This window comes from Pinus tabuliformis, chromosome 2_1 (genome assembly GCF_031772625.1).
Source record: "Pinus tabuliformis cultivar Carrire ecotype Pingquan chromosome 2_1, CPIR1, whole genome shotgun sequence".
Classification (NCBI taxonomy): Eukaryota; Viridiplantae; Streptophyta; class Pinopsida; order Pinales; family Pinaceae; genus Pinus; species Pinus tabuliformis.
In genome coordinates this window covers 599645239-599672950 of record NC_142299.1, presented here as the reverse complement: position 1 = coordinate 599672950, position 27712 = coordinate 599645239, and the positions used below count along the sequence as shown (strand labels likewise).

General features: G+C 38.2%; 1 protein-coding gene across 1 annotated transcript; it reads right to left on the bottom strand.

The window, feature by feature from the left end:
• Window positions 1-22103: 22103 nt before the first annotated feature.
• Window positions 22104-27310, bottom strand: LOC149201888 (uncharacterized). The gene is made up of 5 exons (XM_089401400.1): window positions 26736-27310; window positions 23763-23910; window positions 22741-22917; window positions 22489-22572; window positions 22104-22220 (listed from the first exon to the last, which is right to left on the bottom strand). The coding sequence occupies exons 1-5, from the start codon at window positions 27005-27007 to the stop codon at window positions 22104-22106; spliced, it is 798 nt and encodes a 265-aa protein (XP_089257526.1). The 5' UTR covers window positions 27008-27310.
• Window positions 27311-27712: the final 402 nt, after the last annotated feature.

Sequence of the window (27712 nt, the reverse complement as noted above, 5' to 3'; positions counted from 1 at the left end):
TTTGTAGCAAATTTGAAGACTTCCAAGGCCATGTACAACAAGCTAGTGAATTTGTACTCTGTAAGTACAATAGGTCAAAAGATGTCTTTGCGGAACAAGCTATATAGAATGAAGAAATCGAAGGATGAGGATATGGCATCCTTCCTCATGAGAGTCTCTCAATTAAGAGACCATTTGCAAGGACTTGGGGAACCGATCACTGATTCAGAAGTAACCATATGTGTTATAAATGCATTGCCACTGGAATGGAGCAACTTTGCAAGAAGTATCTACTCCAAAAAAAGATTTAACTCCCTTTGATGAGTTGTGGTCGCAATGCATACTAGAAGAGTCAAGGATCAAGGTCAAGGATGGCATTGGATCTGATGAGCAGTCTCAAACCTTTTTAGCCCGAGTCAAGAAGATGATGAAGGGAAAGTTTGGCAACTCCAAGAAGAAAGATATGTCCAAGGTTCAATGCTTCAAGTGTCAAGAATTTGGACATTATAGGAGGGATTGTCCAAATTAACAGAACAATAAGAGAAAGGACAAGAGTGAAGCTCATGTGGCCAAAGTCATGGGAGAACCTAAGAAGAAAGCAAAGAAGGAAGAAGCGAAGGATATTTACTACTAAAGCAAGTTAACTGACTTCTAGGTTCTCCATGAATGTTAATTTTCTTTTGGATGATATGTTTCTACATCAGCATCATAGGATAGAAGCATATGATAATAAGCATGGTTAAAATTCATATGATTAAGTCACTTAGTAGAGATCATCTAGGATAAAATGTTAGACCATTTTGCATGATATTCATCCAGATATTATCTAACATCATGTTAGAGGTTGTCATCTTGCTTATGATTCAAGAAGGACCTTCATCTTGGAAAGTCCTTGGGAAGGGCATCATGACAAGAATAGTATGTATTCTATGTATTGTGGAAAACATGCTGGTAAAATGGGATGAAAGATTGCAATGGGTCAGGATACAAACTTTTTGTGAAATATATGGATAGCTAGATGATGGGATGAAAGCATGGGAATGCATAAAATTCATGTGTATGAGGATCTTGTGGAACAAGGTTGGTTAGAAAAATATATTTATGATGTGGTAAAAAAAAGAATAGGACTTGAATTACTTAAGAATGTATAAAAGGTTAGGACTTTCTCTAGAATACATATTTGATATTGATTAACATCTAGTATAATCTTTAAAAGAAAAGTTGTAACTTGGTAATCAAGTTCAATCCTTGGGCACTCTGATGTAAGAAGGAAAAATCAATTGGAGATAGTAGATGAAGATGTTGATGGAACGAGAAGGTCACTGTGGTGAGGTAAGTCTATTTCATTTTGGTTTGGTTATCTGGTTAACATATTATTTTGCTACCTGGTAGAATGTTGCAAGCATACATGATAACAGTTGAGGCAAGGTCAACTGTATGGATGAAAAGTATTGAGGGAAGCTCAATATCTAGCACTTGGCAACTATGAAGTCAAGATGTGTTCATCTTGGAAGGTAGCAGTGCGAGAAGATAACCTGAAGGTCAAGGAAGATCACTTTCATAAGGAAGCTACGATCAAATAGAAGTTTGGGAAGGCTCAATACAATGCCTTCATGTCAAAGATGGAAAGTGATGAGCAAGAAAGATGACCTGGATCCTGTCACAAGAATGAAGAGTGGAGATGGTTCCATGATACCTCGAAAAGAAGCAGGCTCGATGCAAGAGATGCGAAGGAAAGAGGGAGCCATGTAGCTATGGAAAATTGGTAGCTGATACTCTGATGAAGACAAGCTATAAGGCTTGTGATGCTACCTTCCATTACTGGAAGGAAGGAATCTCCTCTAGTTTGAGAGGGAGAAAAAGGAGTCTCTGTGAATAAGGAGCAAGGTTCTATTCTCAAGATTAAGGAAGAATAGGGATGTACTCTCTAATTGAGAGGGAGTGATGATGAACATCACATGTGCATTTTGTGAAAATTCGGAATCCCGAAACACTACTGCGGCAACTGATTAAGTTTCTTCTATATGTTAAATAACTGAACAAATTATTTACTGTGTTCTACGGTAAATATCGTAACCAATACACTGTAGCCTCCACTAAGTAAATTATATGCAGAAACAAGAACTAAGCAAGAAAGAAATAGCACACACAAGTGACACCGTTGTTTTTGGACAAATGTCCCCCGAAACACCCAATGTGGGAAAACCGGTGCAGCACCTGAGGGTTTGTATTATTATGCAGTAATTTCTGAGTACAATTCTTCGAATGCCCAAACTAGCAATTCTATACAGAGATCTAACTAGACAAAAAGATAGTGAGATGATCTCACCCTGTCACAGGGAAATCTGGCACTGATCTGCATTGGAGATGAGCCTCTGCGTAGTATTGCGTCACACCCACGCATTTACTGCGTCACTAATGTTTGGATTACACTGCACCTCCTCTCGATGCTCTGCTTGCTGGAAACTGTTAATCAAAGTTGTCATTGATGTCAATATGGCATTATTGGGATGGCAAATATTCTTGTGATGCATAATATGATGATGTCCTTGCTCATGATGACAAGTCCCTCTTGTTTGATAAGGATGCTATTAATGAAGATGTCAATCTATTAATGATGCATGATCTAATGAAGCCCTAGATGCCCGTGATCTATCTTGGATGATCTAATGATGCATGATGATGAATCCCTTACCATAAAACCCTTCTACTCATTAATGATGCATGAATAAATGTTGATTGGCAAATAGGATGCCCTAAGCCCTAAATATCTTGTTAAATGATGATTCCCTAAAGATGCCCTTATCCTAAAAGCTTGAAGGCCTAAGTCCATGAAGAAGGAGCCCTAGACATAAAATACTAAGAGCTGCCATGAATAAAATTAGAATGACAGTTTCACAAATTTAAGTTTCTTGATGGTAAAATGAGCCTCTCTAAGAATGAAATTGACACCAACTTGTAGAGGATATTTTTCCCTTTCTAACGAGCTATTATACGCCTCCTAACTCCTAGATTGTGAGAAAATGATTTTTCAAGTTTAAATATTATATTTTTTATGCAAGTCGGCTCCTTCACCCAACAGACGTGTCCCTTCACACACACGAATTAGTATAAATACTAAACTCGGACTGCTCATTTTAACAACGATTTCAGAGAAGATCATGCGAAGAAGTGTGAGATTAAGAGAAGAATTGGGCTACTATTACAGAGAAGAATTCAAATCATTTCTTGTGAAGATTTATGCAGCATTTTGCTTTGTTTCTATGGTTGGGTTGTCTGGATATATCTCTGTTATTGGTGCAAATTTTCTGAAGTGATACACCTGCTATTATCTGAGTTTCCAGAAGTAATAAATCCATTACAAATACGATCTTGCTGAAGCAATACATTTAGTTTGATGTGAAGTCTCTGAAAAGGAAGAATTCTCCTCAGATCTGTGGAATAGGACTGCAAAAATGTGAAGTTTCAGACCTGTGACCTTTGCTCCTGAGGCAGATCTACTGCAACTCGGACCTGTAGCTTGAAGAATCTGAACCTGCTCCTAATTTGCACCTGTAGCAGACACCAAAAGAACTTGGTCTGTGGAGGCTTGTGCGATCTCTGTTCGGACTACAAAAGGCATATTTTTTGGACTGTAGAGGCATCCAAATCTGGACTGTTGACACTTGAACATTGTGACACATCATTGATTGTCTTTGGCATTATTGAGAGCAGTTTATTGAGGATTGCTTGAAGCAGATTTTAAGAGTATTTTGAAGGACACTTGAGGAGATCTTAAAAATTGATTGGAATTGATCTATTGTGTATTTTCTGAAGCAGCTGTACTATTGAAGGCAGCCATAAAGTATCTGAAACAACCCTTGGAGATCACCTTGAATCAGCCTTTTGAAGCAGTGTTTTTAAAGCAGCCCTTGGAGACAGTTTGACCAGACATTGGAGGAATTTTTGAAGCACTTCCTTGATGTATTTAAAGCAGCCCTTGAAAGAACTTTGAAGCAGTATTTTGTAGATATTTTGAAACAGTCCTAGAAGCAGATTTTGGCCTAACCTTGGAGCTGTTTTTAAAGGCAAATCTAGATACCTCCTTGAAGCAGATTTCGTCCAGACCTTGGTTGAAAGATTGAAAGCATAGTACTGGCATTATCTAGCAGACTTTGGTTGGAAGAGTGGAAGCAGATTCTAGGAGAATTGTCTTACAGATCTCATTAAAAGTTCTTATTCTAGACCTTGAAGACTGCCTGGAGTAGATCTATTGTGCATTCTTGAGGAAGACATTGTTTAAAGGCCTCATTAAGGCATCTCTAAGCATTGTTGAAGATCCCTTGGAGTTTGGTGTGCAGATTTATTAAAGAAGTTTTTGGAGCAGGCTTAGAGTAGCTCATTGAAGAAAACTGGAGTCATCTAGAAGCCTATTGGAGACCATGATGCATTGGTCATCATGAGGTGACTTGGAGAGATCTTTGCTTAGGAATAATGAAGAGCAATGGTGACACCTTCTATGAGACAAGGATGTCATTGATGATATGATGTGACGATTAAGTGAGTGGATAAATTAAGATTGACAGGGCTCGGTGAAGAAGACTTTGGGAGCTAGGAAGTACAACCAAACATATCTTGACAAAGCAAAGTTATAGGATTGGTGTCCATGGAGTTGGTGTTTCTAAACTCAAGGTTGGTGCCTTGTATAAGATAGGGTCGAAGTCCTAGAGGTCGAAGCCTCACTAAAGTCCAAGTTGGTGCTTGGCAACAGGTTGGAGTCGGGGAGATTGAAGATCGGTGTCTTCATCTAGGGTTGGAGCTCTATATATATTGTATTTGATTCATTGTAAAGATTATATTTATAAAAACATTTATTCCTATTGTTCATTTTGTGTTCTAAATATAATTGATCTAACTGGTAAAAGTAACAATTGAAAAGAATTAATGATTCACCCCACTCTTAGTGTTTCCAACAGAAACTTCAACCCTCTGGCCTCTCGGTCTCACACCCCGACTCCGGCACTAGATCCCAACTATTTCCCAGCAGAAATATGGACTCCCTTTGAAGCTCTGCGCTACCACAACGTAGCTCTACGTTGCCTCTGCGTGGCCTAGCGTTGCCTCTCCAGACTACTCTCTGCCCTCTCTACCTTGCACTCTCCGAATCAAGAAAACTTCCTCCGGAAAATTATCCCTGCCCCTCACTACAAGAAATCTCCTCAATCACCTTCTCCGACAACTGTTGCGCTGCTCTCTTGAGAAAATCGATCTCTAATCTCTCACCCGATGTGTCTTCCAAATGCCCATCAATCCTCTTCTTATAATCCTCTCATTGATCAATCAACGGCCCAGATTAGATTCTAATCAGTGGCTCAGATCATTTTGGCTTGATCCTCGTCTTCTTCTAGAAGTTTCACCCCCAGTTTAATTAATACCCTTTAATTATTTTAATTTCCTAAGTTTAGACTTAGGCATCCATTAAAATAATTAATTATTTTAATAAAACTTTCTCCGGTGGAATTTTCCAAAATGATTTATGGTATTCTGGAATACATGTGTACTAGTCTCCTTGCAAATTTTGAGGCTTAGAGCACATCCGATACTACCAGAAATCAACACTCCCTCTTAGCGAGAAATGTGCTCTAGTAATGCAACCTGTTAAAGCATCACCCTGACTTTGTAACATCTCCCTCTGTGTTGTTGTTGTCTAACATCACTGCCCACCAACTACTGCGCAAATGTTGCATCTGTGTTGTTGCTGACTCTGCATGCTGCTACCTGTTGACCACTGGGATGACACCTAACGATTATATGAAAGACTCCATGACGAAGGATGATCCAGAGGACACTTGTACCATCAAATATCATCAGTCACCACTCTACTTCTATCTTCTCATCATCTTTCTTGTACCCAGATTCCACACCCTGCAGGGAATTATAATAAGTGATACTAATAATGATGATTTTTGAGTCTGTAACAGGCCTAGGATGTTGGGACTCGATCAACAAACGAGTACACCTTGGAGTGTTTTTTTATCTGGTTAATTATTCCTTCTTTTTCAGAGGCGGATAATTTTTTGGGTTTTTTCACTCACTTTTTACTCCAAAGTCGGGGTGACTGTTTGAAGGTTGAGCCCCTAACACATCTTAGTGTCTAGAGTCGATGTATATTTACCATACTAGATCACAACAAAAATTCCATGGAATTTGGTTAGGTCTAGGTAGTCATTTTCTAAATTTTTAGATTTCCCGCAGGTCAAAAATTACAAATAAAATTGTTATTTAAATTGTAATAAGTGTAGTCTAGAGAAGTTGTAAGGGATATGAGTAATCATAATTTCACCTCTCACCCTCAAATTTCTACTATGACAAACTTTGAGGGGTTAATAATGTGTTTTAGACTCTCAAAACCCACATTTCTTAAGTTTAGTGGAACTGTGGCTTTTAATTAGCCTAGAATTAAATAAAATAGAGAGATAAATTATTCCATGTGACAAAATGACGTGGAAATGACTTGAAATTATCGTAAGTCAAAGAGTTGAGTTAACGGACATGTGGAAGATGATTGAGCACACTACATCATAAATAGACCAGTATTTCATAAATCAAATTTCCTAGAGATAAAGCAACAGTTGCACATGTGGAAAATCGAATTTATTAGAGGAGCTGATGCATTGAAGGAATATTCTATGGTATATTTGGACTAAAGATTAGGTGGGGCCTCATCTCACAGTTATCTCAGGTTCTTCTACTCTTAGCACTCCACTCTTGAGGATTATGAGTTTCACTTGGCCAGACTACAAGTTGCACATGGAGGAATCACGCAGTTCCTGGGGACCTACGCAGAGCTATCTGGGGATCATCTACATATGTGGCATCACTTAGTTCAAGTTTGCATTTGTTGACTGGAGTTATCACGGTACTTGGATTCACTCATGGATGAGTTTACTATGCCATATATGGAATTCAATTTCCCTTGATGTGCACATATGGAATTCGATTTTGCTCTGATGTCTCTATCTTCTCCACATCAAATTTGACTTATCTTTCCTTGGGATTTTCTCCAAGTTCAGTTCTCACATGCATTCTTCCTTGGGATTTGCTCCCAAATCTCTATATAATAAGGCTATATGCTCTCATATTGTATCATGTAATGAGCTATTGGGCTTGAGGAAACTCTGTCATTCTGTGCTTGCATACTTTTTTAATACAATCAAGACTTTGGGGCTATCTGGCTAGTGTTCTCTTGGCGTTATGAGGTAATGTCCATTCATGCTACTGCTATTGTATTTAATTTATTTTGCATATTGAATTAATATTAGTTTATACTTTCCATCTTGCTTGGATTGATGTGTGCAAGCTATCTTGCACATATAATTGATTTAAAGTAGTATTCTAGGGATGAGCTTACCAAATCATTTTAGGAGGAATGTTTGGTTTATCTTATTCATTATATTTCTCTAATCTTGTGCAAACTAATACGTGTTCAAGTGTGTACAAAAGAAACTTTGTATTGTGTGCAGGAATCCATCTGGAAGTGGGAGAAATCTCAATTAGATAAACTCACTCCTAGAATCACAGCGATCCAAGACTCAACCATTTTTTTGCTCCAAGTTTTCCATCCAAAAAAGAGCAAAAGGGAGTTTTCTTACTCTATAACTACTTGATCATCCATTTAAAAATCAAAATATTTATTTGATTCTAGTTCTTTCAAAGTTATATCTCCTATTCAAGATTTATTTCCAAAGCTAGGAAAGTATGGGGGTTCACTCTCATTACTTGAGCCAGTACTTTGTAAATTAAATTCTGAGTTTAGTTTTGGTTTCTTTTTTCTAATTTCACACTGACAATTGGTTTTTTTTTTTTTGCAGCCCATAGGCTTGAGCATTGGATAGCAAGGAGCTTGAGGAGAAGCTTTGGAAAACTACTCACTCGTGTGTATGCAGGACCCCCTCACGCTATCCAAACACTGATTTCTAGGGAGGCCATAAGCACTTGGGAGAGAGTTGCAAACACATCTAGGCCGTGGGCCTTTTCAACCTTGTGAATCTCTTTTGAAGAGTTTTTTTTCATCTTCAAGTTTGTTGTTGTTATATTTTTCGGGGAGAGAGTCTAGCTTTGTTAGAGTCTCATCTTTGTAAAGATCTCTCTCATATTGTGGGCTGCTCTCTTAGAGGAATTTTTACCCTCTTTAAGCATTAATAAAAGATAAAAGAGTGAGCTTGGGATTTTTCCCATGGCATCCCCCTTCCTCATTTAGAGGAGGGATTCTTGTGGGTGGCCTAATCTTGCTTCTAGTTTTTCTTAGTTTTCTAGCTTTTAATTTCATATTGTGCATATTTAAAATCAACACATTTCACTCCACATGCAAATTTTTATTAATCTTGTATTTAAATTCCCACATGTATACGCTTCCAAATTGTAAACTTGAGAAAATCTCATCTTATGTGTAAACACTTCATACTTTGGCAAGTTTTAATTGTTTCATAATTTCTTCAAGTATATGCTTCACTACTTGATCAATTTGTGTTATATGTCATGAAAACTATTGGAGCGCTATCATTTATTTGAAACAATTGTAGCTTAAAGAAATCTATTCCATTTTACTTGCTTATTTTCCATTCAATGGTGCAAACACATATGAGCTTATTTACATTCTAGCCTCTCAAGTTTTGCAAACTATTTCTCTTTGAAGCATTTGCATGAAGCATTAGTTTAATTTGGGGAATTAACACAATTTGCACTTCATCTAGACATTTTAGTATAAGAAGGCCCCAAGCCTCACTAAAACTTACCTCCAACTTAAGTTGGTTGAATAGACTTTTAGGGACCCTCTACCTCTATTGACTCCTCATTGTGAGATCCAAATATTTGGGCGAGAATGAGGTCTGAGGACTAGAGTTCAATTGTAACTTTGTCTTAGCACTAATTAATAAAATAAACCAAAAACAACATTCCATCACATTTGCTTTGTTTGCAAAGTTCTTAAATTTCTCGCTATCTTGATGGTTTAAAGTCTCACATGCAAATCTTATTCAAGAGGCACTTTGGATGCAAACATTGTAATCTGTTTTAATTTTGCAACAAGTTTAATTTTCTTGTACTTGGAAATTTGCTTATCTTTTGGTTTAATTGCATGTTGTCATGAATGGTTGATTTCATTTTCAAGTACTATTATTTTGGGTTGAAACTTAATTGCATCTTGGTCTAACATTTGAGTTCTTTTTGTATCCTTTTGAGCAAGATAGTTTCCATGCTTTGATTTGTAGACTTATTCATCTTAAAAGCATTTATAATATCTTGTGCTAACAATTTATTGTTTCACTTTTCAGAATTATTGTGGCTTTCCATTTGAAAGCATTTCACTTCATTTTAAGCACATACAATTTTATTTCTTAAAGAGAAATACTTTGAAGGCACTGGTTGTTTATGTATTTCATGCTTATCTTATAGATTGATGGTTATTGCTCGTATTAGTTTTTCTTATAAAAAGAAATAATCTATTTAACTCTAACAATGCTCCTAGAAACTCACATCTTTTTAATTTAACTTTTCATTAGGGAGTACCCCCCTTATCTAACCTAGGAGATAGCTCAAACAGAGAGAGTTGGGATTAGTTTGATAGCCCCTTCTTTGAGTTCTCTGCCACCAACCACACCTTGTGGGGTTGAAGGCTTTTCTCACTGACTTATAGGTAGGTGTAGGCAACAGAGTCAACATTACCAACTGCATCTACACTGCAACTCTGTTCCAACCGTTGTTTCTACCTTATGCAACAACTGCAATAGAAAAACATCCAAAACACTGAATAGGTGTTCAACATGATGCATTTGTTGTTGGAGTTCTGACTGTTGCTAGTCTCTGCGCTAACCCTCTTAAGCCTCTGCGTTGCTGCTGACTCTGCACTGTGCCAACTGCATTGCTGCCAACTCTGCTCTGCACTACTCAGTCTCTGGCACTCCTAGCCACTGCAATTGTCACTCCAACACCCCTCTGCACCGACTAACACTGGTCCATCCTGCTACTTCTAATATGGGCTCCCGTAGCAAGATATTGATTCAAGAGTTGGACTCCTCAAGGACCCTACCCATCTGCAGTTCTTTCGAACTACGGTATTAGATCACCCCACCTCTCCCCTGGAGGTATCTGGGCAATCATGGCAAACTGCTCCTCCTCAATCTTTGTGATTGCGGCATGTGGATCATGTTTCTCATCCTTGTCCTTCTTCAGCTACCACACTATCAACATAGGCTTCGAGATTATGCTCATCCAGAAGGCAAGAGATCCTAGCCTTCCAGATCACATAATTGGATGCTCCGTTCAACTGATCTTGATCACTCAGCTCATTAGTTTCCATCTCTACCGACAAAATGTCGAATTGCCTCCTCTCTCCTTTGCACTCCCTGCTGGAGTTAGTAGATCTGCTCCTTTCTATTGCGGCTTAGAAATTGAGAAATCGAATTCCCTGGCTAGGAATTCTCTGAGAAAGAAATTCCCTCAAAAAGTGTATCCTTCCTTCTTCTAAGGTCTTTTTGCCCCAACAACTACTACAGAAAACTGCGTCTCGCCTAAAGACTACTCTGCGTTGAAGCTTTTGTTGCTCTGCTTCCTTTGTCACTAACAAATCTCGATATGGAAATATTACCTCTCTGTCAACTCACTCAGAGAGAGATTTTCCTTAAGAATCTTGCCCTCCTGGCCTGGACTACACAATCCCTCTGGGATTCGATCTGCTGCCTACGCAACACTTCGATCTCCCTCCTTCTCTTCGATGCTCGTCTCTTCCAGTCTGGTCTCTTGCTTCACATGCCCTCTAATACCATGTGAAAATTCGGAATCCCCAAATCACTACTGCAACAACTGATTAAGTTTCTTCTATTTGTTACATAACTAAACAAATTATTTACTGTGTTCTACGGTAAATATCATAACCAATACATTGTAGCCTTCATTAATTAATTTATATGCAGAAACAAGAACTGAGCAAGAAAGAAATAGCACACACAAGTGACACCGTTGTTTTTGGACAAATGTCCCCGGAAAAACCCAATGTGAGAAAACCGGTGCGGCAGCTGAGGGTTTGTATTATTATGCAGTAATTTTTTAGTACAATTCTTCGAATGCCCAAATTGGCAATCCTATATAGAGATCTAACTAGACAAAAAGATAGTGAGATGATCTCGCCCTATCACTGGGAAATCCGGCATTGATCTGCGTTGGAGATGAGCCTCTGCACTGTCTTTGCGCAGTGTTGCGTCACACCGTTAAGTTATGGTATGTTCTATGCTTAGAGCAGTTTACTTCTTTTTCTTATTATCCAAAAATTAGCAATCATGTGTACATTAAGTAAAGTGCAGATAGAACATTAAACGATCGACAGAAAACAAGCCAAGACAAGAGACACAAGATGTGGCGGCTAGCCAGGGACAAACCCCAATATGGGGAAACCCTTTGATCAAATCTTCCTTTATCTTCAATAGTTCAGCAGAGAGAAATAATAAAAAAATCTGATTTACATCAGCAGCAACAAACCCTAGATCAGCCCTAAACTAGGGCAGTCAATATCTTGCAAACTGACTGTCGGATCGGCTTGATTCCTTCACCAAAAAATGAGGCCTTCCACAGGGAGTCAGGTTCACCTACAACGCAGTTCTGAGAGAGAGTCTTGATGGTCAAAGTTGGTCAAATTTCCTTTCTGCAATTGCAACCCTAAATTCTGCGTCCCTTTTCCACACGTGTGAGAGATGAAGCCTTTTCTGCGCAGGAGAGAGAGAGAGATGTGATGATCGGTGCGTGTCCAAATGAGGAGGAGACCTCCTGTATTTATATGCAAACATTGATGATGAATAGATGCGTCTGTTGGGCATCTGAGCCTACATAAGTTGCTGGCTAACTTAGACAATTAGTCCATAATCAAAATAAATTCATATCTCCATAAATACTTATCGGAATCGGATGATCTTTAGATCAATCCTACACCTCTCGATGAGAGGAATCTAATAGAAATATTATCATCCATGAATAAGATGTCCCACATGGAGTTTGGCCCTAGTTGCCAATTTTAACACACACCCACTCAGTCACTACATCATTGCTGCTGGGACTGCATTGCACCTCCTCTCGATCCTCTTATTGCTAGATTCTTCAGCCCTCTAGCCTCCCGGTCTCACACCCCGACTCTGACACTAGATCCTGACTGTTCCCCAACAGAAATACGAACTCCCTCTGAAGCTCTACGCTACCACAACGTAGCTCTACACTGCCTCTGTGTGGCCCAACGTTGCCTCTCTGGACTACTCTCTGCCCTCTCTGCCTTGCACTCTCTGGATCAGGAAAAATTCCTCTAGAAAATTATCCTTGCCCCTCACTGCAAGAAATCTCCTCGATCACCTTCTCCGGCAACTGTTGTGCTGCTCTCTTGAGAAAATCGATCTCTAATCTCTCACCCAATGTGTCTTCCAAATGCCCATCAAGCCTCTTCTTATAATCCTCTCGTTGATCAATCAACGGCCCAAATTAGACTCTAATCAGTGGCTCCGATCATTTTGGCTTGATCTTCATCTCCTTCTAGAACCCCAGTTCAATTAATACCCTTCAATTATTTTAATTTCCTAAGTTTAAACTTAGGCATCCATTAAAAATAATTAATTATTTTAATAAAACTATCTCCGGGTGAGATTTCCCAAAACGATTTATGGGTATTCTGAAATACATGTGTCCTAGCCTCCCTGCAAATTTTGAGGCTTAGAGCACATCCAATGCTACCATAAATCAACACATTCTCCTCTTCAAGTGATGAAGAGAGAATGACGGAGGATTAAATAAGCATATGTTCTTTCCTTAAGAAAGGAAAGGACTGACACTCTTTGAGGATACGATAGTAATCCAAGAGAAGAGTGGTCGAAGAGGACCAATATTCTTTGAGGACTCAGGTATGGAGATCCAAGATAAGAATAGTCCTAAAAGGACATACCTTGTGGACATCTGGATGGGGTATGTACCTTAGAGAGGTAGTGTGGTATCACACATAAAGCCTCCCAGCATAATGCTCTTGAATTAAAGAAGAGCTTGTCCAGTTAGGCCTCAGGGACAGTGTTGGTCATAATGATGATGCTTACAGTATGGCTTATCAATCCGACTCTTCTTGAGAACTCTTCAGTTTGAGATATGATGTTGTACTGGTTGTACAATTATGAATACCTCCCTAGTTAAGAGGGAGTGTTGAGAAATGTAACTAGTTTCGGTCTTCATAATTATTGTACTCATTTCAATATGTATTCTATGTAACAAACAAGAAAAGAAGAAAGAATAATTATTATTATTATTAAAGCATGGGTTTCATGCTCATTATTGATAGTCTTCATTGTAAAAGCATGTCTTCGTGCTTCTAGGGTTTGTTAGGTCTTAGGATTTATTGTCATGAGCCAATGGAGTCAACATCATGTTTATAAGACCCTTCCGAGCAATCTATAATTGTAAAAAGAATAACTTTTTAGTCTAGAAAGTCTTGGACTCTCCAAGAGTACAAGTCGGCCCTGGGATCCTCAAGTTGGCCTAAAGGAGGGAATTCGAAGGCTATAAAAGGAAGCAATTCAACCTCATTTGGACACACACTCACAAGTTCGCTCTATCAAGGAAAGAGTTTGATCTACAGCTGGGAAAAGGAGAGCAAAGTTTAGAAGAAGTTGGGAGGCTAAAATATTTGTCTTTGCGATTTATCTCTCTCACAAGTGTGAAGAAGCTAGGGTTTATGCAACAAGAAAGAGGTCGAAGTTGCAAGTTTGAACTGTTGGGGAGCAAATTTGTCGCTGAGGAGTAGAATTGCAAGAACAAGTTGCTGGATAGAGAAAAATCCTTCTCTTGACCTTGTTGACCTTTGGGAGAACTGTCTTGCTCCCGGAAGGTCTCAAAAGGAAGATAGGTTAGGGTTTTTGCAACAGTTGTTGGGACGAAGTTGTTGGGTCAAGTAGCTAGACAGTTGCTGGCAGGATGAAGTTACAAGGAACAAGAAGAAAGGATTTGAGGAAGGGCCGACTTGGTACATGGAGAAGGACTTGGTCTAGGGATTGGGTCTTTGTATCTCATTTGAAGCAGATTCTAAGAAGAGAAGAGTTTTTGGGTTTTCCCCTTAGAGGGGTTTTGCCCTGGCTAAGAGCCTATATCTATGTCCTCTTTTATTGTTTTTATTTCTTGATATTGTTTGATGAAAAGATCTAACTAAAGAACATAAAGAAGATAACTAAGTTTCACAAGGAAGTATCAAGGTTGAAGAAAATAGGTTATAAATTATAATTGTTGCCACTTTACATTTTCTAACAAAAAGCACGCCTCATGTGTCAAGAATATCTTCAATGATTACATCCATAAGGATTAGCCTTTCAAGGTGCCCATATTAGTATGTTTGTAAGTATTCAATGACCCCACATAGCGAAATGGCCCTTGAATTGATTTCACATACATTTTTGTATGGCCTGGCAATATTCAAACCCAATTGTTTCATGATCCTTAGAGGCATTACATTAGTAGATGCTCCTAAATCGAGCATGTAGTTATGTTAAAGAAAACCATTACTTCTAATTTTATGAAGAAAGGAGGATGGTCTTCATTGTACTCCCTTGTGTATAGGATAATAGGCGAATCAATATTAGACTCTTGGATGCCTAATTCTTGACTAGCAGTTTGTTGTCCACCTAGCGCTTCTTGCTTGAGCTTGTTAATCTGGGTAGCAATGGCATTGTATTTTTGGACAACTTTAGGCATCCACTCACTCAAGATATTTTTGGCATTAGTTTCAAAATCACTCAAGGAAAGACATATCATTTCTATGCTTGAGGGGTTGGATTTTATATTATTTTGAATCTTGAAAGCATTGCCTTGGCTTGAGTAATTGAATTAGGGTTTTGATTTTTAGGAATGTAAGAGAAATCTCCTTCAAATGCATGTATATAGGTGAATAGTACAAAGTCATTAGGGGGCTTCCACTTTTCAGGAATAATTCTCAAGAGGTGAATAGACCTTTGATTAAACTCCCTAATGCTTTTGGATGTTCCTTTTTTAATTAAGGAAAAGTCATTGAACAACTTTGGGAGAGACTAATACGAGGTTTTTGTGTTACCTCCTAAAGATAAGGAAAAAACCCTGATTATAATGCCTTCTTCAATATCTTTATCAATGTGAGAGACACAAGCCCAGTTGACGACATCCAAATGCTCATTGGTAGTAATAGGTGAATTCCTTGGAATATAGGCAACCACCTATGATCTTTAGGCATGGGATTTGGGAATCTCGTTATGTTGGTCAAGTCAAGAGGACTAATAGTGTATTCAATCCAAGGTTTCACAAATAAGGTCATTTTGATCTTGTCAAGGACAAAGTCACTAAGGATAGAAGCTTCCTTTGATTTTCTCTTATATATTTTAATTTGGTTTATCTAATTTTTGTTTCATAATAAGGAGTCGCTAGATGAAAATTCTAACTTTGGCTTTGGGATGTTCTCATCATAATTGACTGAAGTGTAGACTTCATATTATGAGGAGGACTCAACTGCTCCCCATCAACAACGTCAAAAATGTCACCGCAAAATCTAGCAACTTAGTGCAAAGCTTCACCAACCACTCTAGGTCTAGGGAAACAATGAGATCAGCGACCAATGTCACCTCAGTGGTTTCTCCCTCTTGTGTTGAGGTCGGATACTATCCCCACAAGGGAGGCTTCCCCAACAAGACTTAAAGGTTAGACGGCTAAGTCATCCTAACCCAAATGCCTCTATAAGGAGCTCGTTAATTTAAACACCATAAAATGTTCTTCAATAAAGAAAGGTTCGGGGTAAAATAGGTAGATGATGGATTAAAGGAATCTATCAGCTAAGCCTAGGAGGTTGAGATAAGCCCTATATATTTTCAGGTTATCTTTCCCACTAGCCATCATCAATTTATGGATTGTTGTTATAATTTAGGGTTTTAAGATAATGCACTTGTTACACCATGCAAAACTTAAAATAGTAATTTGAAATAGCCCATGAAGGGTGTTATTAACAATAGTTCCAAGGCTATTGAATGTGGTAAACAAGGGATAGGACAACAATTTGATGGTTGAAAATGCGCAAAACAACAAATAAGACCTAGATGTCAATGCTAAAAAAGAGGATGAAAAATGCATGAAATAATATATTTTTCCCTTTTAAAATCAATAGATGCAATGACAAACTTTAGGACAATAATATGTAAGTGAAATTTATCTAGAACATGCAGATTTAGCCAAAACCCTAACCCTAGTTTACCACAGAATAATGAAAAATGGAAAAATTGAGTTGATCGACACACAATGACTAGTGCCTTGAATCAACTAGGCAATGGAGTCAATAGGATGAGGTGAAAAGGTAGAAGACCTTGGGCAGAGAGGAATGAGAGAGAATTTGATTCACCTCCAAACCCTAGCAACTTTCTATTTTGGGAGATTTAAGGTCAAAGGATGCAATCTAGCTCCTTTGATGGATACTTGACGACAAATTTCACATAATAAGAAACAACCATTCATAAATGATACTGTAGTTTTCTTGTGGCACAAGATAAACCCTAATTTCAACAATTAATGCAAAATGGAGAAAAATAGCATTAAACTTACAACATTAATGCAAGCATCACTTCCTCAATCCAAAGAAAGTCTTCCATGCAAAACTATCCTCCCCAAGACAGTTTTCCACCCTACTTTGCCATTGCATCCAAGTGAAAGAAAGAGAACTAGTGTGCACACCTTGCAAGAAAAAGAATTCAGTGTGTGTGACAATGATTCACTCAATTCAACTCTCCTCTATTTATAGGGGGGTAACCAAGTCGAATTGGACTAATTTTACAAGTAAAAACCGTAAAATGTGACTTGAAGTGTTCAAAACATCAATAGGTCATGAGCTGACCTATAAGATAGCTCTCATAATGATAAAACATAATAAAATGCTTCCTTTTTCTCCACACATGTGGAAAAGAAGCTCTCCAACATGATGTCATCCTCAATAATTGAGCATCTCCATCAAGCAAAGTGCCAAAAAGGGTCCAAGAGTGCTCCAAGACATCTCATCAATGTGAAAGGGTGCATCCTCAAGCCATGCGCCATCATCAAGAGGCCACACATCATCACTCTGGTTTGCAAGGGTGACATTGCAAGCCGAGGGCATGATGTCATCATCATGAATGGGTGTATCAACCCTCCCAAAGTATCTCAAGTCATCATCATCCTCATTTGGGCTTTGAAACAAGGCAATGCTCATCAAGATGGTGCAAGGCCAACCTAGGGGCATCCTGGGTCCTTTGGGATATATCATCAATCCTAGAAACACCCTGGCCTTTGTGCTCAAAATTGCAGCAGCTAGAGGTGAAGAAGGTGTCATATGTCCATGTGTGGGCTCTTCAAGGGACAAATGCTCATCTCTGTAGGGACAATATTGCAATACCTCTTCAAGGTGTTGTAGAAGTGTCAAGCCATCTCTGAAGGGATATCCAATGCATCTAGAGAAACCACTTGAGACATACCCTCAATATCAAGTGAGATCAACATTATTAGGTAAAGAAACCATAAAAGTATCACATTGGACAATATTTGATGCTAGGGGCACCAAAATACTTCACACAAGCCTTTTCCTTCAAATGTATTTCTAATTGATGATCTGTAAGCAAGTTACCACACCAATGTTTGGGATGACCATTCAATAGTCCTATTAGGTGCTTCCTACCCCAAGGTGAAGGAGAATGTAATAGCCTTGGTGAAAATTTCATGTAATAAAAGTTAATAAAGGCAAAACAAGACCACGGTTAAGGGACACTTATTCCAAGCTGAATGTTGGGCAAAGATATCCTAGTGGGCATCACTAGATGTGTGTTTTGGCTAAAGGAAAATTGGCAAAGGCATTAAAAGGAAAAAAGGCATTTTTGGCACATTTATTAATGAAAATAAAGGAAATTAGGAGAAAAGGAAGGTAAAAGGTCACAAGTTGCATGTGAGGAGGAAATTGAAGGAAAATAATGGAAAATGAAGAAATTAGAGGCCTCATTCATAAAAAGGCTTCTGAGGACCAGTTCATGGCTTTTGCCAGTTCAAGTTTGGAGCTCACTCATTATTCTCTCTCTCTCGCTCTTGGTCACTTAGAGTTTTCTTGGAAGACTCTAGCTTTGGATCAAGGAAGGAAAAGCAAGCAAAGGGAAAGGAAGGAAAGCAAGGATCAAGGAAGAAGAGCAGGATCAAGCACTTCAGCAGGAATACTTGCAGGTAACATTTTGCATGTGTGATTTCCTAGTTGGTTTGGACATGTATGGCTTTGCATGTTGGTGTATGGTTCTCTTACTATCCGTGGCATGGTTTTGCCAGGTTATGACAGTGGTTTTCAGCCCAGCCTTGCCTTTTTTCCCGATGCCATGGTGTTGGGATGTTTATTTCGGTTTTGAGCTTTGGTTTGCCGAATGGATTTCAGAATCCGGGGCGGACGTGGTCTCAAGGTTCATTCCCAAAGGCCTAGGAATCCCTTCACTGATTTTGGCGAGATACACGGTAAAGCCTGAGGGAGAAGTCTCGGTTTAGGGCCTAGTAATCCGGGTTTGGATTGCGGTAAACCTTGAGAGACTGATCTCGGTTTAGGGCCTAATGATCCGGAGTTGGATTGCAGTAAAGCCTAAGAGACAAGGAGACGAAAAATTCCTCAAGGATAGTGATGGATTTCGGATGGCATTCCAAGTTCGCTTCGGTTGTGATTGGAGCACCGGTTTTGGTGTGATCACGGTTTGGTGAGGATGGAGGTGGTTTAACCTCTAGATTCCCTTGGTTGTTCTTGGATTGGTTGTTCTATGAGATCCCACATTCATGCTTGGAATATGGAACGAGGGCGACCAGTTGAAAGAGAGATTTAGTCCAGCTATGTTTATGGTCGGGTGGTATGTGGAAGTCCCGAACTTGGTTGGATTTTCCTATGATTAATAAAAGCTAAGTTCTCTTACTTTTGTACTTGTTTATATGTGGATTTAATGGTTGTCATATCTTTGATATTTATATGGTTTAATGTTGGTTATAAGCATGGTTATGTGATTGGTTCATGTCATGGTTATTTCATGTATTTACTTGTAATTGTTAAATGGATGGATGCAAGACCTAATTGATGATATAATAGTCCAATGGAGAAGGAGGTGATCCTTATGGTTATGTTTCATAAGTTCTTTCAATCATTTATGCTCTGTCTTGTATCCTAGACCTATAGGTTGCATTGATGCCAAGTGTTTGACAGAATGTCAGTCCTGGTTGGGGATGCTCAAGCCTAGTCCTAAGGTTGATTTTTTATTTATCAACATTGTTATCATGTCTTTGATGGATTTTGAAGGTTGTAGCAAGTTCTAGGCAGAGGTCGAGATTCTATGCTAGAAAAGTGGCTCAAATCTCAAGGTCATTGGCACAGGTCTGCTAAGAAAAGTCCACAGTCATTAGCACAGAGGCCTATGAGAGCAACTTTGAGTTGCTAGTCGATGTCTTGCCTATAGCATGAGAGCGACTCTGGGTTAAAAGGCTTAAATCATCAGTGGGACTCAAGGACAGGTTGTCTAAGTGGCTGGCATGTCTCCTGAGGGTGTTTTGTTGATGTGGATGGGTTTGTTTGATATGTTCCATCGATTCCATTTCCTTAATGTCACCTAGGAGATTGAATCCCTTAGTAACCTCTCTCATCACATGTTTGCCCAGCTGGCTGGTTGCTTGGGTGGACCTGGGAGCAGGGGGTGTTATAGACAAATCCTAGGAAGACTTAATCCATAGGTGCTTGTGATAAAGGTGGGCATGGAATGGGAAAGACTTCAAGGAAGACACGATTTCCTTGATATTAGGTGAATGAATTCCAACATCTTGAGTGTAATGATGAGAAGAGGGATAAATCATGGGGGCCTGAGTTACCCCATTCCTCGGCCTATTTTTACCACTGTTTTAAAATTCGGCCGAATCGAATCCGAAACGGCCGAGTTGATCTGAGTCATTGAAGAATTTTATGACCCGGCAGAAAAACCAGCTTGGGAGGCCGAGTCATGACTAACTTAGCCGAGTTATTGAATGACTCGGCCGTGTCAGTCATGACTCGGTCAACCCGGCCGTTTCCGCATCTACTCGGCCAAGTCATTAAATCCAGCTAGTCACCCAAAGAAACAACGATTTTTCTAACAAAATTAACTTTTTAACATTTAGCTGATTGTTGGGGATTCCAAGGTGTTTTCTAAATTGGTTAAGTGCTATTTGGGGTCCACTCCCCTCTCCTAGTATTGATATGCTATTCAAATTTCATGGTAATGTTAAATTCTTAAAGTAAAAGTGTTGTCACTTTTACTTAAATTTTTAACATTACCATGAAATGACTCAGGATGTTTGAGAGTGGTTCCAGCCTCATTGGATTTCATGTGGAGAAAGTAGAATTTTAGATTTCATTCAAAATCCAGCAGACTTACCAGTTTTTCAGGATTTCAGGATTGGAGGATTGCAATGTTTCCATTGAATTTTGTTATGTATTAGGGTATGGAACTCGTATTTAATCAAGAGCACCAATCCCTCTATGTACCTTGATGTTAGTGACATTGGTTGTCAAACTCCTCCGGGATTTGCTCCCAAACCAGGAGCTTCTGAAAATGTCGCTCCCGCTCCCGTTTTCGCTCTCACTCCCCACTTTCGCTCCCGCTCCCAAGTAACACTGAGCCAGATGATGTTGGCAACTCTAGCAGTAGCCAGTAGTACTGGTCACAGACTTTTGTTGTAGAGGCCATTTATAGCCTCCTTGGTTATGTGTTTTTGTTTTGATCTCTATATCATCATCGTGTATGTATTGGATAGTGCACTGGGTGCCATTTTGATATAATGGATATATTCATGAGCCTACTTTGATCATATGTTGTCTTCTATCTATGTTCTAATGCTGTGTGTTTGGAAACATGAATGAAAATCTTTAAAATTATGTGTTTTTATAAAAAATAAATATTTAATGTATTTTTTACAACAACCGAGTCATTGAAAATGAGCCAGCCGAGTCGATACTGAGTCGTAGTCGGAGTCGGAGTTGACCCTCGGCCGAGTCAGAGTCGAAGTCGGAGTCGGAGTCGGAGTTGACCCTCGGCTGAGTCAGAGTCGGAGTCGGAGTTTTAAAACATTGATTTTTACCACCCCTGTAGTGTGCCTTTTACTTTAATGATTTTCCTTTTCTTCCTTGTGCAACTTGGGTTAGCTTGCTTGATGCTTTTTTAAAGGTGTAGTGATTTATTGCTCATCAGGATTGGGAAATTCATAAGTTCCTTTTATTTAGATAGAGCATGATATGCTAGGAACTCAGTGATGGCTAATGAAGGGAGTAGAGCTCAGGCTAGGTTTTTGTTCACACACTTTTAATTGTCCCGCCCATCTATGCATTTTACATTTTCTTTCATTTGTGGCTACATATGCTTTTATCTTTCTTTTAGCTGCATCAACCTCTTAAGGGAAAAGTTTCCAGGCCCTTACTCAATGATGAGGATCATGGGTGCCAATACCAGAGACAAATGACAATCAACCCAAAGAAGGGGGGTGGATACAAGGGAAAGGCCTCCTCTTGAACAGTGGAAAGAAAATGCCATAGGGAAGGTCACACTGAACTAGGGGCAAGGGATAACCTCCTAAGGTGAAGCATGTGAACCAGGATACAATAAAAAATGGTCAATCATCTAGCTCAAAATGTGATTCCTATTAGATGCTCTTAACATTAAATGAAGTACATGCTCACAAATATGGCTAGTGTACCTTATAATAGGTGACCTGACTTCTTTTATGAAGTATGCTAGATGGAAGAATAGCACTGACCAAAGCCTATGTGGAGAGTTCAGAGGCAGAGCTATCTGTGGATCACCATAGGGCTGCTGGCTAGCAAGCTGGGGTTAGCCACTCGCGTGGATAAGAGGAGGAAACATCGAAAAACACCCCTCTAAATTTACAAGGAAAAATACAGAAACCCTTTTTTCCCCTCCATGAAAGCGGGTAATAGGAAATATTTATCCTAAGAGGTTCTTGATTTGTATGGTAAATACTAAAATCTATGCATATGAATATGAGAGTAATACCCTTTTGAAGATTATTTCTCAAGGCCTATGTAAGAAGTAAATAAAGAAACATCACAAGAGCAAAAGAAGCTTTCCTTTCCGAAAAAGATTTGGAATGTGTATCCAGATTCCAGACATCAAACTTTTCTTAGCTTTTTTTAACAATATCCACAAATTAGGAATTAATTCCTGAAAAATACTAAAAACCATGCCCAAACATGCTGAATAGAAAAACAGACTATTCAACCAAAACATTTAAGGTTGCTCCCTTGATTATCAAATTCTATCTCTATTGCTCTTTCAGCAAGGCATTAGTACCTTGTGTACAGGATGAAAAGGCGTGCATTCACATGACTCCAGGAGGCACATCAGCATCAACATAAGAAAGGATGAAATAATGCACAACCACTAGCAATAAATACCATAATACAACATGCATTATACTAATTAGACGTACCTTTGTCGTACAGAAGTACGTCCCTTCCAACTCCCAAATCCTACGACCTATTATATATTCTCGATCACTATAGAAATAGGGAAACTGCGGGTTTAACACCACTGAAATTATAAGAAACTGCATGGCAAAGAGCATAGGGAAGAATAAACCAGAGCATTTTTTAAATAGGTTAGCCATTGAATAATAACAAAATGGACAGCAGATCAGACACTAAAACATGACAAACTTGAAAAGGCGAATTTCAACTCTTACTTTTCTAATCCAGTGGACAATCATGGTTCCTGTCAGTGGGTACTCCACCAGAACTTTATAATAAATGAGCATATCATCCCAATTTTGGCGAAAGTCGTCATCCCAGAAAAAATCCCTCACTAGCTCTGGCTCCGAATCCTCAAAGACTGTTCTCGTGCGATACTGTGTGGGGCCAATCTAGACATAAAATGACAAAATAAAAACCATGCTCCTTGAAGAGTAGATTCCAACTACTGAAATGATAATTGAATTCGGGAAATGAAACGGTATTTTCAAATAAGAGTGAAAAAGGTTATAGACGTTGTGTACTTTGATTCAACAAAAAAAAATTGAAGAAAACGATGAATAGAAAATACTGGCAGTCAATCCAGTTAAATCAGCACATGGATCCATAGCTTATTTACCAGTACCCTCTTATCCCAATAAGAGGACATCCAAGACACCTGAAAGGCCTTAACATTGAACAATAATAACAAACTTCTCTATTATATTATAACTTCATCAAACTTTGTATCGTCTGCTAGCACGTGAATTACTGCCAATCAAATGACATTTCTCACTCTGACTGCCTATTTCTAGAGGCCGTAGTTTAACGATGCTACAATTTCATGGGAAAACAATGGAAAACAATGGAAATTCCAGCAGGATTTTGAGAAAAGTTAGCCAAAATTTTACAGCTATCAAGTTTAAGGTTTTTATTTTAGATGTGCAGACATTATTGATGGGCTGAATCTATTTTCGTCATTAAAAAATGATTTAAACACTCCAAAATTAGATTTCTTGAAATTTAAAAATTGTGAGCTTGGTAGACAATGCCTTTCCAGAGTTTACTTCAACAGAAGGAATATCTCTGAATATCAGCTCATCTGTAATTGACATATTGCAGAAGTGACGATCTTATGATAGTAAGAGCTTTGAATTAGAGATAACGTGATGAGTTTTGAGCTGTCGAACCTTGGTCCAGGACATGGACAAAAAAGAGGAAGAGATGACTTGAAAATAGTCAAAACCTTGAGCATTACCTTTGATTCACGACGCCAAGCTTGGTAGGTCATCTTTGATGTGGAGTGCTCCATCATCATTTGCCATTTTGGACCACCATCCTTGTTTTCCAGGAGAAGCCATAAGGTCTCCAGGTCCTTGAAATTCACAATTTCCTGATCAGCCCCTCTGGGAATGCACAAACAGTATTTACATGAATAAATGCAACTATATCATTGACGATTTAAGCTTTTATCAAAAGCACGAGTGCATCACAAAAGATGGAACTATAACATAATTAAAGAACAAAACGTTAATAATACATAATACCACGTTAATAATACATAATACATGATTGGAAGCCACTTTCTAGGTTCAGGTAAAATAAGTAAAGCTTAGTGAAATTGTACCTGATCTATCTGTAGCTTCACAAAGAATTCTAATTGAAAACAAGTCCTGATTACTGGCTAAACATGTAACTTTTTACCTCGTCAAAGTAACTATAAAGGTAGTTTAGAGAATACAAAATGTCAAAAGCACGATAGGAGAAAATTAGGCATCTCTAAAGCCAACCAAATTAAATGGACACGTTAGCCCAAATAACACTGCACATAGGTCAAAGTTAAGCGGCTACAGAACAACAAATTAAGCAAGTCAGCTCAATAAAGCCACCCCTGAAGAAGACTTACTGCACGTTGAAGGTAAATTCAAAGCATAGAAAGGGAAGGTTAATTTAATTGACAGAGCTTCTAATTACTAAAAAGTTAATGTTCTGTTAATTGCACAAAACCTGCTATTTATTTGGTTCAAATTTTAACCCCCTAAGAGTGGAACTAATACCCTCATGAATGCAAAATACAGAATATTTTGAGTTAAGAATGACTTGCACTTATCGTTGACTGAGTGTATACTATGAAGGATGACAATTAAATCCCAACAGTACCAGATACAAGTCATGTTCATGTTTCACCACTAGACCATTCCAAGTTTGTCAAATCAAAAGTTACAATTATGCATTAACTTGCTCAATCAAATTACAATGTTTTGGATTTCAGGAGTGAGATATAATTTTGGATTTTCCAAAAAACCTTATAGCCCATTTTTCTGGTTTTAGATAAAATTTCATGGTATATTATAGCTTCTTAAGAAAATTAAATCAAGCCCTGTATAACTATGTTTCATCAAGTTTCAGGGACAGGAGGTACAGTAAAAATTTACAACCCATTTTTCTGGTTTTAAAATAAAATTTCATGATATATTTTAGCTTTAAAAAATAATATAAAGACCTGTTTAACTATGTTTCTTCGAGCTTCAGGGAAAGGAGGTACAGCAATGTGGGAATGAATGCAGTTTGCGGACTTGTATAAAGATCCCTAGAATTATAAATTGATTCAAATATTAATTATAAATTTGCACAATTACAATGGCAATATCCAAGATATAATTTGGCAATTTCACACTTCTGAAAAAATTGCTTTATAAAATAACATAAGCATTTTAATTTTCATTATAAAATTGACAAATATTCAATAATACATTAAATTAATGTTATATCATTTTTCCATCAGGAAGGTGCCCAGGAGCCAGTGTTCCCTCTGCTTTGATATGATGTCAGCTCACACTAAAGGGGGTTGTGGCTCCCACTATACTTGGAGCATTGCATGCGCTCCGATCACTTAATCAACCATGGCACAAAGCCCGCACAAGGTTAAATGTCATTTGAATATTGTAGGCGGCATATGGAAGTACAAGAGGACTCAACATAAGAATTCTATAAGATTGGCAGAGCTAGAGGAAAAAAATTGTAGTATAGACTGCAAGTGGACTATTCTTGTCTGGAGATCAGCCAACATCTCCTTCTCCTTGGATGAGGATAGTGACCAGCCAATGCAAATGCCTGGAGATTCTGCCTAATAGTTATTATCACTCACTGGCTTTTTGCTTGCAGCACTAGTAATTTTTTTTGTCTTCTCATGTCAATGTATGTCAAGGTTTGGCACAGCCAGCCTGCTTTTGTAAGTTTTTATTTACAAGATGTTCTAGTTAGACAAGGTCTTAGCAGCCTCAAGACTCTGAACTTATGTTACTAATATGATTTCCCTTCGAACAAGCCACTAATAAAAATTTTGATCCATGCAATTTTCATTTGACCTAATGCAAAATACCTTACTTAAAAAAAATGTTATATCATCTTTTAAATCTTAATTGAATTTAATTGGGATAGTATCCATGAATGATTATTATCTTTACTGTTAAGGTATAATCCTTGTTATGTATGTTGATATGACCTTAAATACTAGAGAATGTCGACTTTCTTTGGTATCATAAACCAATTTTAATTTCTTTACTGTATTGTGTGTTATTTTTGGATATGAACTGTGTGGAAGAACTCAAAACGTTGAAAGTGTAAAAACATGCATTTTCATATTCTTTAATGTATTTAACGAATGTGTTGCAAGTGGGAAAATTAAGAAATAAACTAATTTGGTAACAAAAGGAGTCTCTTTCCCATTACTAATCTGATAAAAAGATTGACAAATATTTTAAACTTAATAGAACTTAGCCATTATTTGAAACTTATCCAATTATAAATTAGCATAAATAATTAAAAATTTAATTAAAATTTTCAATCGATAAAGACTACTACATTACCAAAATCCAAGAGCTAGAAAAAAAATTACTGCAACCTTGACAAAACAAGAAGTTTAAAAGACATAAATTCAAAAGGGGTGAAGTGAAGGTGGAGAACCTTCACCTCGTTTTAAACCATTTTTTTTTCCTGAACGCTTCCTGGAAGTACCCAGTACCAGCGTGTCCTGGGCTGAACCCCCTAATAGCAGGGCAAACCCAGGTGGCAAGGAATTCCTGGTAAAATCCCGGAGCATTCGGGCAGTGTCCTTGTGACATTGGACCCATAAGCCCATTTTAACCCCAATTTGCCAAAACAGAAAAGAACAAATGAATTCTCATTTAGATTCAGTTACTTATTAGGACATATTTGCAGCAGGACTTACGTTGCTTTATCTGTAGTTTGTTCAGCTTTGGCCTTCCTAGCTCTGAAACTATCCCAGTGTTTTCTCAGGAGTGGAAAAGTTAATGAGGTAGCCAGAACAGACGAAAAGTGGCCAGAACCAAAACTGGGCGGGGCATTCCAAACAAATCTGAAGTTACTCCTCGTTCCCAGCAATACAAATCTAGACCACTCAGGTTTCCATGACCACCCAATCACTATCCCTACCATAACTGCCAGAAATAGACGAACCAAGCACAATACCAGCTCTAACATAGCTGGCTTTCAGAAAATCTTCAAAAAAAATTCAACTCCCATAATTTTTCATTCGTAATATCTCTATAATATACAACTTAGCTGTTGATTTAGAATCAAAATTCTGCAATTGTCCCGCTATTGGATGTAAGTTAAATCTGCAAGATGCCTCGCCTAATACATATTGATTGCAAGATGCCTCGCCTAATACATATTGATATGCTTCCGTGTTAATTAGGTCTTCTGGCTCTACAATTAGGTATCAAATCATTATTCTGCCTCAGATAATTCGGCCAACTGATGGTACTTTGGGTACTGAGCATATAGTCAACAAGACGTCTGTATGTGGAGAAACCTACAATGTATTACTTTTGCTTTTGGTTCTCAATAGCTGAGTCACGACCCTAGAGTTTCACTAGTAAGTAAGAGACAGATTCTCAGAAAAGGTTACTGCATTGCTTGGCCTTCAAGCCCTATCAAATCTCCGCATTTAAAATCAGCTAAAGATCAGACTTGATCTGCTGACCTTCTGAATATGTATCCGTTTTCAGTTTATTTGAATACAAGAAAAAGTAACGACATTGCTGGGCCTACAAGCCCAATCAAATGTCCGCATTTAAAATAAGCTAAAGATGGATTGAGAGATTCGATCTGCTGACCTTGTGAATACGTATCCGTTTTCTGTTTATTTGAATACAAGAGAAAGTAACGACATTGCTACAAGTA